Below are 14,268 nucleotides of genomic sequence, written 5' to 3' on the forward strand. Positions count from 1 at the left end.
TTTTAAGTAAATGGAAATAATTTAATAAACGTATGTTTCTATATTGTTTAGTACTCCTTTTGTTGCTTTCATTCAATATGTTGACCTGAAAATGACTAGTTTTAAAGAAGTGAGGGCACTGTTGGCAAGACTGAGATTCGGAAGACTAAATAATTTAAACAACCAGAATTTTAAAATGTAATACACACCCAGATATTTTAGCTTATGTAGTTTCCAAAACAAAGTGAGACAAACAAAAACACCTGTATGATCAGTGTAACTCTAATGTAGGACAGGCACCAACAGATTGTAAACACTCTCCAGGGTCCTTTTAGAGTATAGATAGTTGATTTGGTGTCATTTTCTCTTTTCTGTTGGTTCTACTGGGACTCAGATACGAGCAATGTGAACTCTGTTGTCAACCTGTGACCTTTCTGTGATAAAGAAAAGATTGGACTGTTGTCTCCTGAGTGTGAGATAAGGTAAGGCTTGCCTGAGGAAACCTTTTGCAGTCATAACCAACTGTCCAAAAGCTGATAATTGGAGGTGATACGAAATTCTAAGATCAATGTGCAGAAATTTTTAAGGAAAACATAAGCAGCAAGTTTAAGAATGGATCTTTTTAGTTTCAGGGATTGTAGCTGAGATATCACTAATGCCTATTTATTTTTATCCCTATTGTTTATTTTCCATAAACAATGATTTTTTTCTCTACAAATCTTGGATTTTTTCTAGCTTTTTTTATTCAAGGTAAGAATAGCTATATAATTTATGACTTCACTACAAACAAAACTTTTGACATATTTTCCTACTGTCCCAAGTTAAAAGTGTTTGGATTAGAACTGCAATAACTTTCTCTATAAGTCACATACGGAGTGTTTCATTCGCACTCGAGGGAAAGTATCATTTGCCATTAAAATTCTGCTTTAATATAAAAACTATTTCTCTAGTACTCTATATTTTAAAACATTCTAAACATTTTAAAAAGGCTCAAAATATTAACAAAAATACTTAGTTTTTGTCAGTAAATCAAATTTATTGGTGAGCATGTCAGACCAGCACGGTCAAAAGAGTCAATGCCGTCAAAGACCTCAGGAGTGCAGAGCTCGCCACTTGTCCAGAGGGCCGCGATTGGGAACGTATTTGACTCCACAGCCGTCAGGGATGAGGCGCTTCTTGGCCACTTCGTCTTCAAATTCATTAGCGTTAAACTTCGTAAAGCCCCACTTCTTGGAGATATGGATCTTCTGGCGCCCGGGGAACTTGAACTTGGCCCTGCGTAAGGCTTCAATCACATGCTCCTTATTCTGAAGCTTGGTGCGGATGGACACGATGACTTGGCCAATGTGGACTCTGGCCACTGTGCCCTGGGGCTTTCCAAAGGCACCTCGCATACCCGTCTGGAGCCTGTCAGCCCCAGCACAGGACAGCATCTTGTTGATGCGGATGACATGGAAGGGATGCAGCCGCACTCGAATGTGAAAGCCATCCTTGCCACAGCTTTTCACCATGTATTTGTTGGCACAAATTCGAGCGGCCTCCAGGGCTTCAGAGGAGAGCTGCTCATATTCATCAGACACCATGTGGCCACAGAGTGGGAACTCATCCACTTTTGCCTTCTTCCGACCCAGGTCAAAGATGCGGATCTTGGCATCAGGGACACCTCGGCAAAAACGAGACTTTGGATACGGCTTGTTCTTACAATACCGGTAACAGCGAGCTGGTCTGCGGCCCATAGCAACACCAGGAACCAGGAACCGGGGGTCGAGGAGAAAGAGGCGTGCTCTCCCACGCCTGCGCAGGCGCCTTATACACATTGCCCATCTTCCTGTGTGGGAACCATAGAGTCCCGATGACGACATGAAGACGCTCTTTCAGGACATCCCCGACACTCTATGCCTCTCTGGGTGCAACTTGGCACATGCGCAGAGCAGGCAGTGGCTAGGAATATTTTCCTGTGGGTTGCCGGGTAACGAATTGGGCTTTGCCGCAATAACCGGAGAAACACTTTTCTTCCTGCTGTCCCTCTTGGGCACAGGTCTTTTGCCCTCGGCTTTGGCTTAAGTACAAAAGACGTATTTTCGGTAGAGTTTAAATAAGGAAGGTGTCTCCAGCTATGCAATATACTTTGTGTCTAGTTTGTGTAAATAATCAATTTTCCGGAACTCTTATTTCCCACCAGCATTTATAGATCAATTTCTATTTCTCCAAGAGTATGTGGTTTCCTTCTCTAGATAAAGTAGTTTCTTGGCATAAGGTTCGAAAAGAGATGAGAGTGGAAACATATCTATTGTACTTATTGCTTGATACTTGCTTTAGAAACATGAAACTTTGGCAGTTTTATTGGGCCATATGGAATGATCTTACCAAAACAGCATCCACAAAATTGAAATACCAACTGAATTTTTCAACTTAAGGCTATTTGCATTTTCAAGTGTAACAGCTGCTAGAAACTATAGAAGAGTAACTATTTATGCTTTATTAATCTTTTACACCTGAGAATGAGTTTAATTTTTTTCCTTCTGATATGAGATTTTATAAAAGTATTATGATTGGGATCAGAATGTGGGAAGGAGGAAAATGAAAGCAAGAAAGAGAATTTGTGAATAGTCTATAAACCCTACTTGAATTTTTGTAGTTTTGTTTTGATTCCTTAGTGCTATTTCACAAATCCATGACATCGTGGAACAAAGTCCTTCCAATTTGAATATACTCCACTCATGCTTTCTCGTTAAAAGGGACACAAAGAGGGGTGCCTGGGTGGCTCAGCCAGGTTAAGCATCTGGTTCTTGATTTTAGCTCAGATCTTGATCTCAGGGTTGTGAGTTCAAGCCCCATGCTGGGCTCCACACCCAGCATGGAACCTACTTAAAAAATAAAATAAAAAGAGAAACAAGTAAGTTGTGACAAAATAACTCCTGTTCTTAAAGTGAGTGGAGTTTACAAAATAGCCACATCAGGATAGAAGTATTAAAACTCCCAATTTAGAGAACTTTTCCATACTATATTAAAGCTTACTTATGTCTCCTTTCTTCCTTTATTTCTACATTCCCATTTTCCTCAAATAGGTATTATATACTGCGTAAGCTTGAATATGGAGAGAAATCAACAAGGAAAGTCGTATTGCTCTCACTCAGCTTACAAGTGTAGGAAAGGATTTGAATGCTCCTCAAATAATATATCATCATATTACTAAGTACAAAATGTGCCAAAAGGGAAAAGCAGAGTGAGCCCTGAGAGCCTGGGATGAAGCCCTGAGCTAGCCTGAGGAATGGACAGGGACAACTTTATCAGGAAAGAGATTTCATATAGTGACTACGGCACGTGGAGCTTGGCTATGCAAAGGCCCTGAAGCAGGCAAGAACCTGAACCATTTAAGGAACTAAAGTAAGGCCAGTATGACTATAAGTGAGGGGGTTAATGGCATTATGTGAGTATAGTGTGTGGGGGGGGGGGGGCTTGTGTGTCATGCAGGGCCCATTTTACCAAATTAGGGATTCTGCTCTTTTGTTTAAGACCATTGGAGAGTTTTACACAGGTTTTATCACTCTTTTTGTATATAATATGGTTAATATCACTCTTCTCAATCTTTTTTATCACTCTTTTTTAAATCTTTTTTTATCTTTTTTATCACTTTTATTGTATATAATATGGTCAATATTATTGTTGTTGTATATAATATGGTCAGTAGACTGGAGGAGGCAAAGAATGGATATAGGGAGGTCAGGAAGAAAGGCTTTGCAAGCCTGAAGAAAGATGAGGATGGGGTGAACATGCTTTTAGTATCTTTAACTTTATAAACATGTTTGCATCTGTTTCTACCACTGCATGCCTAGAATCTGTCATCATCCTGGGGGAAAGGAGTCTGTGAGGTAAAAGGAATATAGCTAAACAGAGTTCATGTGCCATCTCATTCACTGACACTTGTCTAGGTCATGCTTTGGGTTTTCAAACCCCTAGAATTCTCTGACCAACAGGTGTTGTGTTATCAGGGCCTATTCGCATAATCCATTTTCCTTAATCCAAAAGGTGACCAATCATGGCTTCTTGAAATTGTACGAATTCTAGCTTTGAAGTCCTGTATCCTCCAAAACCCCCTAGTTCCAGGCAAAATGGAAAGGTTGGTTACCCTATCACATTTATGCATGGGGCCCCTCACAGGTGCAAGACAAAGTCAGAGGGCAGGAAGAGAAGGTGAGCGCCAGACTGGGATTCTCCATTTATACTCCTTTCCTTAGTATTAGAGGGGACCCTGTGGAAAATGCATGAGCCACACTATTTTATTTAAATGTTAAAAGCATTACTCTCCATCAGTTCCAATAATTTGAGTGTCCCATATCTTTCGGCTCCTGACACCCACAATATGCATCATGCTAAGCAAACCTTGCAAAAAAGTGTAAAACTTGTCTGCTTTGAAGTAGCCTGAAATACAGTCAAGAAGATGATACATGGAAAATCAGATTTTTCTTATTTGCTAAATTTATTACTTTGGTAAGTGCAATAAAAATTGAGCAAAGGGAGACACTGGTGTCATATAAAATAGAGATGGCTTAAAGAATGAGTAGGACCTATGTAGGTGAGGGTAAAGAATAAGACAAGAAAGGAGCGTGGCAATTACATAAGACTGTTAAGAGTTATGAAAACAAGGACCATGTCTATATGGCTCACTGTTTTGTCACCTGTTTTTGGCAAATTGTGTGACCAAGAAAAATAAATGTTTGAATGAATACACACTACTGAGGTGCAGTGGTGTGTTGGTAAGTGTTTAACAACCTGCTCGTTGGGGAGCGGGGGGAGGGAGAGGAAAGCCATAACTTCCAGTGTTTACTGACCTCTGTGGTGTAAATGCTCCATCATCAATTTCAGTTACCAATGTCATATCAATGAAGATGAAAATGGGAACAGATGCATGTGGTCAGCTTTTGTCAACCAGTATTAGCTGGCTCCAGCATGCCACCATTTAGCTGTGCATACCCAGGAAAAAAGGAGATGACAAACTTGGCTAAAGCTAATAAATAATGCAAAATCTGGAAAAATAAATCTGGGGATGGGTCGGAGAGATCATTTTCTAGGAATCCTTAGAAAGGAGGCAAGTAAACATGTTTAGACTTGATGATTCAGCTTTGTGAAGAATTCTTTCCTCCATGGTTTCTTTTTCCTATTCTACAACTCCAGTGTAAGAGGTCTGCAATATTCTGTACAGGCATACCTCAGAGATATTGGGAGATCGGTTCCAGACCACTGCCATAAGGTGAATATTGTAATAAAGTGAGTCAAATTAATTTTTTGGCTTCCTAGTACATATAAAAGTTATGTTTACACTATACTATACCATAGTGTACTATGTGTATACTACATTGTTAAGTGTGTAATGGCATTATGTCTAAAAAAGTACACACCTTAATTTAATAATATTGCTAGAAAATGCTAACCCTCATCTGAGCTTTTGGTCTATCATAATCACTGATCACAGATAGCAATAAGAAATATAATAATAATGAAAAAGTTTTCAATATCATAGGAATTACCAAAATGTGACACAGAGACACAAAGTGAGCAATGCTATTGGAAAAAATGGCACCAGTAAACTTGCTCAACACAGGGGTGCCACAGACCTCCAATACATAAAAAATGTAGTATCCGTGAAGCACAACACAATGAGGCACAATAAAACAATATACACCTGTACTTGTTGATTAGGTATGCATCAAGGCAGACTCTGTGTACTTGGCATTAACACTAGATAGTCAAATTACTTCTGCCGTCATGCAAAGGTTGGAAAAAATAATCCTATGTATCAGTTCAATGCAGCAATTTCTTTCCTTCCTTAATATCATAATACAACCATTTCACAAAGAGCTAAACCTGGACTTTGTTCTCAAAGAAGATTATGCATTGGAATGTCTAATATACTAATACTAATATGCTAATACTGACATGCACCCTGGATGTCCTCTCCTGCTGCTGGAACCGTCGGCATTGTTGATCACTGAGTCATTATGTAGTGTCTCATCACTTGGTGTTTGACGGTACATTGTGATTAAGAGATCATGTTCCCGCTTGGGCTCTCAATGAAGTGTGAAGTTTTCACTGATGATGAACAGTCATTTTCATCTGTTTCTTAGTAACTTCACACTGGGAACTATAATCTCAAAATGTTTGATAGCCTAAATGAGCAACTTGATATTTTCCTAGAGTTGTGTAGTGAATGTAAGAGTCATAGTCATGGCTGGCTTTTCTTCAAAGTCAGCTGATTGTGTCTATTGTCATGGCTAATGGGTGGTCATGCTGCCTGTCCCTCATGCACCTGTTTCACAATGGTCCCTTTATCTATTTGACAAATGCGCGTTTTCTGAGTAGAAGTACAGTCAGATGATTTTAAATGTTTAGTCCCAAGTGTCTAATGCATTTTCTTTTTTGGCTGATATTTCATTTTGATTTTTCTCTTTTGGAGAATCTGTTTTTTTGGGGGGAGGGTAAAGGAACTGAGCATGTACACTTACCTTCATGCTTTACAGCATGAGTTCCCCCAAATGACTGATTTTTTAAATATTGTTCCAGAAAATTGGAAAAGATAGGTGAGGATGAAATCAGGGAGAAGTAACACATATGGGCATTAGAATTTGATTGATTTTAGTTGGTAAATTTTTACTTGTTTACTTGTTTAGGTTCATACTTATGCAAAATTTATAAGCTATATTAATCAGTTTTATATAGTAAGCAACTGATGTGTAGTTTTTAAATAAATATTTAATGCTATAACAAAGATCTAATTTATAATAAAAACAATGAAGATGCAAAAAAATAATGAAGATGCTATAATAAAGCATAATAATAATAATGCTATACTAAAGATGACTCAATACGAAGAATCTACATATGTCTTTAAAAGCCCTTCTCTCTTAAAAGGACTTCGTCCAATCTGAAAATTCTGATCTTGGGCTGGGGTGGTATGTGTGAGGCTTGTCTTCCCACATATTGAGTGCATGGGCTTCCTATGCTTTAGATTTAAGTACCTGTCCATTTATTTAAAAGGCATAATTTTGGGAACAATGTTATTTTTTCCCCTGCTGCCCTAGTTGTTTGCCAGTAATATGAAGTTTGTGTGGTTTACTAGGTTTGCAGACATGCATGAGCAAATATTTAGTTAAATGTTGATATTACTTAATCATTTATACCAAAACACCCAATTGAATTTTAGGTTAAATGAATCTTGTATGTTTAATGGACAATCTCTTTATGCACTGAACAGATTTTTTCTTAATGAAAGTGAACAGTCAACCTTAGGAATTAGATGTAAGAGTTTTTTAATTATGAAATGAGTATTCCAATTGACAAAGCAGTGACTTTGGAAGGCTTTTTTAAAAGCTCTGTCTCATCTGTCAAACGTTTTAATCCATTTGCATTTTGGTCTTCCTCTACAGCAGCAAATACTGAGGACTAGATCAGAAATAAAATGCCATACTATTTGGGATACATGGTAAATCACTACATTATTGATCAGCTTAGTCCCTGTGTAAAGAATTTGGCCTTGCCCAAAGCTTCCGGGAAATAATTTCTTGGGTTTTCTCTTTGCCTCGGGAATTTGGTCATACTATATAGTCTAACAATGTGATTTGAGGGCTGACAATGCCAGAAAGACCAACAATGTGAAATAGGTCTTTCGGTCAGTGGTATTAGCTGACCTGGAGACTTTCATTTATCATGTGCACAGTCGATCATGACTATATAATGGATTCTTAATAAAAACTCTGAACACTGGGGCTTGGGCAAGTTCTCCTGGTTGGTTTCTATGCCTGTTGTCACAAATTAATGCTAGGAGAGTAATGTATCCTAACCCAGTAGGGAAAGGCTAAGGAAGCTCCATGGTCTGGTAATTCTCCCAGACTCTACCCATTGTACTTCTTTCCTCAGCTTATTTTAATCTGTCTTCCTTCCCAGTAGTAAACCATAACCATGAGCATAATTGTCCTCACAGTGAATTATCAAACTGAAGTTGGTTTGAGGAATCCCCCCCAAACTTAGAGTCGATGTCAGAAATGAGGAAAATCTTGGGGACTGTGCCTTCTAACTTCGAGATTGTCTCAAACTCTCCGTGATTTCTGTCCTTCATCTCCACAGACCAAATAAACCATTTGTAAGTGGTGGGGTCACTGCAACGTAAAGGAGAATGGAAATCTAGTTTATAGTGCCTAGTAGAGTTGAAATATAAAAGGCTAACAACAAGAACTGAAGATTGTCTCAAAAAGTCATTTTTTTTTTCTGCTTAAAAATATACTACATATTTATGGAAGAATTAGCATACATGCATGACAAAAATAGAGAGATATAGACTATTAAAGATTTGGCATGTTTTCTTAAAATGATCTTATATGTACCATTTTTATGTTCTGATATTTATATTACTTTTGAACATTTTCTGGAAGAATAAATGTACTTCATATTATTTTAATAATGGCAAAATACATTTTATCATACGCTAAGTTATAGATCCATATATGGACAGATAGATTTACTTCTTGGTTATCTATTTTATTATTCTATTCATATATTCATGAACTACTATTATAGACCTCTAGCAAAAGCAGCTTCAACTTATTTATTGATTTAACTGGAGGTCAACATCCAGGAGCTAGTTGGTCATAAGTGAAGGCTGGCTACTCTGACAAAGTAATATTTTATAATGAGGCTTCTCATCAGTCACTCAAGCAGCAAATTGTGGATTAGCCACAAATAGTGCCAGTGACCAACATAAAAAAAAATTATGCTGCATGTAGCAACATGAATTAAAATGAACAAAATAAATAATTCTTTACTGGACAGTAGGAGGGTTTGCAAAATTCTGACGGAATCCGGAAGATAGTTGTTTTGTATTTCTCCTTGGGATTGCATAAAATACTATTTTAAAATAGTTCTAAAGACAATTTAAAGGATTCAGGAGGAGAGCATATACTGAAACTTGACTTTCCTCATCATTTTAATTGAAAACCACCTATTTCCTTATGGAATGAGGTAGATTATTTTTGCATGCGTTTTAATTTTTTTTTAAAAAGTGTATCTTAACAAATTCATTTGAATAGGTCATTCTAATATAATTAAATGATATTACCAAGCCGTTTCTGTAAAATTTAGTAGGTATTGAGGATCACTGTGTGGGAGTTCACCATAATACCACAACATATCTTGTGTATATGAAATAGGAGTAAAGCTATGCTCAGGGATGACATGTATCTCATTAATCTATAAAAATATTTTCCTGTACATCACTTAGCTCATTTCCCCAAAATAATTATCTTAAAAGGCATATAAAAACAAGTATACTCTGAGACATTACATGACTCACCCAAAAATACAATTTGGTAAGTGGTGGAACCTGAAGAAAACTCAACTGATTTGTGAACACTTTTTTCAAAAATTTTTCTCCTTCAGAATTTACCATCAGAGATCAGCACAACTGTACAGGCTATCAGTTTGCATCTGAAAGTCAAGCTGGCTCTGCGATGAGTTATGAATCAATTGTGTGGCACATCCAGGGTCTGTGGGTCTGAAATCAATACAATTTTGAGGGTCCTCTTTAAGAAAAAGAATGCAAATTACCAATATAAAATTAAAGACAGAGCAAATATTTACTTAGAATAAGAAAACAAAGTAAATTGTAAATTATAAATCACTTTTAAAACTTACAGAACAAAGTTTTAAAAATAATATATTTTCATTAACTGCCTGATCTACTTTAAAATCTTATATTTTCTGGCTACATATTCTTTGATCTCCTCTCCACTATTATTTTTAATATTTTTATGAACAATAGATACTCAAGTCAGTTTTTCCTCCAGTAAGATTGTCGAAATTTGTACTAATAACATATAAAGTTTCTCTCAGTCTCACATGAATATTATTAATGCCATGCACATGTTTAGGATTGTTGTCAAATTGAGAGAACCCTTTTCTCTTTCCATATATGAATTATAATATTTCCAGGAATTTCAACTTTTTCTGGGCAATGACTACTCTCATATATTAACAAACAACACTTGGGAACCAGGCTACAGTTGATACAGTCCTTGTCATGCAGTGATGAGCACTCACCTAAGCTGTACTCATAAGAGCTGATGGCGTGCATCTCTTCCCAACTTTGAGTTCAGTGACAGGATATTAGTAGATTAAAGTGGCCGTGGTGGGAGTATTGATATGCTTGGCAAAACTAGAAATCGGGGCCTTCGTTTACTTTTTTTTCCTGAAGAACCAGTTGTTAAACCTGAATTAGCATGCCACTGTCAATACCTTCTCCAAAGTTATATGTTTCCTTCATTGATTTGGCACTTCATGTCAGGTCAGCCTGAAATTTATAATGACGTGTGCCTGTCCATGTGGCCTGGACTTTGTCACTGCATGGTGACTGGGTTCCTAGGGCACACATCCTAAGAGAGAAATCCAGGTACAAAAATCTATCACCAAATCTCAGAAATTCTGTAACACCAGTTCCGATTGCATGCTTTTCATCAGAAGTATGTCACCAATGCCAGCTCATATTCAAGGGAGGAGGAATTAGACACCTTCATGATAGAAAGTGTAGAAATTTGGTAGACATACTTTAATCCACCATTATCTTCCTCTGGTCACAAATAATTTACATTCTCCCATAAGCAAAGCTTAGCACCACCGTAGCCCCCTAAATTTGCATGTATGGTGCCATTAGGTTCAGATTTGAGGTCCAGGTTTTTGAAATCTAAATCAGGTCCAAGCATAAATGACTTTCTTCCTTTCCATCTGAAGATTCATGAACTAAGAAGTAACCTGTCCCCCAAATATCCAAAATACAATGGTGGAGCATGCATAACACAACTACTAAAGACATTGGCATTCATTATGCATGAAAATGGGAGACCAGAGGTCCACAGAAAGTCTGAAAAGCATTCAAGCACATGTTGCCAGTTCTTTGATTATGGCTCAGCCCTACTTCTTGATAATAATTTTCTACAAGTCTAGGCTGTAGATCTTAATATCTGAGATCTTAATATCTGCCTTCAGAATATTGTTTCATTTCCCACCAAAAGAATCTTGTGCTTGTGGCTATTATTCTAAATATGCTTCATGTCCATTGAAGTTCAAATATCTGAAGGCCTATTTTCTTTTGGTACCATGTCTGTCTCCTTTAGTCCAATGTGATAGTGTTTCCAGTGATACAATTCCCTTAAATACTTTGTAGGGTTCTGTGAAATTTCATTGGTAGTTATGTCATTGGTGAAAACCCCATTCACAAATCTCTTTGAGATAAACCCTAATCTACCTTGGACTCCCTGGAAGTCTGTGTAGGACTACAGTCTTAAGATGCTTAGAAGCCCTAGTGTTTGAGAGGATCTGCAAGGAACACCTTTAAAATCCTTAGAGGGCATTTTGTCTTTTAGAAAAGTCTGAGGCACCAATTTAAGTCTTTCTCAGATCTTAACAAAGAATTTAACAGTCACACTCTCTTGGCTTTGTCTATAGAATATGTTTTCCTGACAGTGTCCTGGATTTGATCCTTGCCAGGAAGCTACGGGGTTTGTTTTGTTTTGTTTTGTTTTGTTTTGTTTTGTTTTGTTTTGTTTTGTTTCAGTGCAGGCCCTGAACCCAAGACCCTGAGATCAAAACCCAAGCTAAGACCAAGAGTCTAATGTTTAAGTGACTAAGCCACGCAGGCACCCTGCCAGAAAGCTATTTCTGAATTTGAAAATTGTTTGCCATCTGGAAACTCTGGAAAAGAGAAACAGTTTTGTTTCAAAACCAGTGAATTTCAGGGGCGCCTGGGTGGCTCAGTTGTTAAGTGTCTGCCTTCAGCTCAGGTCATGATCCGAGGGTCCTCGGATCGAGCCCCGCATCAGGCTCCCTGTTCAGTGGGAAGCCTGCTTCTCACTCTCCCACTCCCCCTGCTTGTGTTCCCTCTCTCACTGCCTCTCTCTCTGTCAAATAAATAAGTAAAATCTAAAAAAAAAAAAAAAAAAAAAGCGAATTTCAGCTCCTTTATATCTGACCATTTGTTTACCAAATCATCTCTTTCCTTCTTAATTAATTTATTATTGTCAAATAGAAGGAGCCGAGTGGCACTTTCAACACTTTGCCTAGATATCCCTTTTAGCTAGGTCTCCCGTTCAGTACATTTTCTATGTTACCAGAGGCAACAATGTTGCTAAACTCTCTGCCAGGTCATAACAATGGACCCTCAATAGCACTTTTTCTCACTTTTTGTTAGGTACCCACCAAAAGCCTCTCAAGGCCCGTTAGGGTTATTCTGTCAACAGTCTCAAGCCCTACCTACCAGCATTTTTCCACCAAAATAAACCCTGTTATTTATGGGTGACTGGTTTTGATAAAAGTGTCTAGAAAATTCAATGGAAGGGAAGAACAGACTTTTCAGCAAATGGTTCTGGTACAATAGCTATATACATGTGAAAGAATAAAGTTGGAGTCCTACCTCAAACTACATAAAAAATTAACTCAAAATAGATTATGGACCTAAATGCAAGAATTGAAAATCCAAGATTTAAGAATCTTGGATTAAGGATTAAGAATTAAGAAGCAAACATAGGACTAAAACTTCATGGTTTCTTTCTTTTCTTTTTTTTTTTTTTTAAAGATTTTATTTATTTATTTGACAGAGAGAGACAGCCAGTGAGAGAGGGAACACAAGCAGGGGGAGTGGAAGAGGAAGAAGCAGGCTTCCAGTGGAGGAGCCTGATGTGGGGCTTGATCCCAGGACTCTGGGATCACGCCCTGAGCCGAAGGCAGACGTTTAACGACTGAGCCACCCAGGCACCCTCTTCATGGTTTCTTTTATACAATACCAAAAGCACAAGCAGTAAAGGGAAAACTAGGTAAAGTAGGCTCCAACAATTTTTAAAAAAAATGTGTTTCAAAGGACATCGTCATGAAAGTGAAAAGGCTATAGAGTAGGAAACAATATGTAATATATCTATATCTGTATCTCTGTATCTGTATCTATAGCTAGCTAGCTATCTCCACACTGATAAGCATATTCTGGCTAATCTTATACATAGATTTAACTATTATAGTGTGCCCAGAAAAAAAAAAAAATCTCTAAATGACCTAAACCAAACGTTAGCGCACATTGGAAATGTGTCTAAATGTACACTGGAATAATTCTAACAATTGCTTTTATGAAGGTTTTAAAGCAATTTAAAGATGTACAGAGAATCTTCATGAATAGCACATCACAGTAGGAGCTGGCCTGGATACTTTGCCTTTCCTTTCTGCTTTGACATATTTAGTACAAATAAAATACATATACTTAACAAAAAATTATTATTTTGAAAAACTCTGCATGATGCATATTTTGTTCAGGATTAATTTTTTCCTAGGAATAAGTGGTAGTGTCTCTGTTTTCTTTGAGTACTTTTAAAATAATAAAATGTGGATAGAATTAAATCTAAGAATAATCTTTTAAAGAAATATAAAATATTAAGGAAATAAATTATTAATGACCAATTAAGGTTAGTGTACAATAATACTCTTAAAAACTCTTAGTAATTTGCTAATGCATCTCTTACTAATTCTGAAAAAAATAAAATCCAACCAAGCATTTCAAGGATATGTCGTTTTCACAAAACATCATTATTAAAAGATATAATTCTTAATGTTCTAGATGTTGCAGCATTTAAACATTGTACACATTATGTTATCACTCATATAATCAAGTGACATCATTAAATTATTATAAAACAGTTAATTGGCTTATTCAGGTGAACAATATAAATATTTAGTGTTAATTCTATAAGAACATAAATATTATAGCATATTAAGATTTAATTCTCATCATTGATGAGATGTTGCAGTCCCAAGTCATCTTTACTGTGTGACAGTGTCATCCTTCTGGAAAATGGCTTATGGAAAGGATTTCACTGTCTGGTACATCAAGATTCACACATTCTTTCATAATTATAACAGTGGCACTTCCTCATCCAATCAGTGGCACAGCGAATCAGGCCCTGTCTCCTGAGTACAGCCGCATGGATGTGTCAGCTCCAAGCTTGTTAAATCTCAGTGTCCTGAATGTTATTTCTTTCTCTATATCTTAAGCACGGTCTCCAGTTTTAAGTTAGATTTAAAGCAAGGTAAAACCTAGGTTGTGACTTGCATGTTTTTCACCTTATTTAGTTAGCCAACAGACAACACGGAAAATAGTTTTGAAATTTTTTGAAAGATCAGAGGACTGATGTTACTAAATTAATACTGTAAATATGTCCTCACACTGAAGTGTTTTCATAACATTCTGTTTGCAAATACCTTATT

At 37.0% G+C, this 14,268-nt stretch overlaps 1 protein-coding gene across 1 annotated transcript; it reads right to left on the reverse strand.

The window, feature by feature from the left end:
* Positions 1-1,033: 1,033 nt before the first annotated feature.
* RPL10L (ribosomal protein L10 like) lies at positions 1,034-1,750 on the reverse strand. Its single transcript, XM_045799285.2, has one exon. It carries the CDS (start codon positions 1,713-1,715, stop codon positions 1,071-1,073), a length of 645 nt encoding a protein of 214 aa, XP_045655241.1. The 5' UTR covers positions 1,716-1,750; the 3' UTR covers positions 1,034-1,070.
* Between the last annotated feature and the right edge of the window lie 12,518 nt (positions 1,751-14,268).

Source organism: Ursus americanus, chromosome 35 (assembly GCF_024610735.1).
Source record: "Ursus americanus isolate L20-20 chromosome 35, mUrsAme1.1.p, whole genome shotgun sequence".
Classification (NCBI taxonomy): domain Eukaryota; kingdom Metazoa; phylum Chordata; class Mammalia; order Carnivora; family Ursidae; genus Ursus; species Ursus americanus.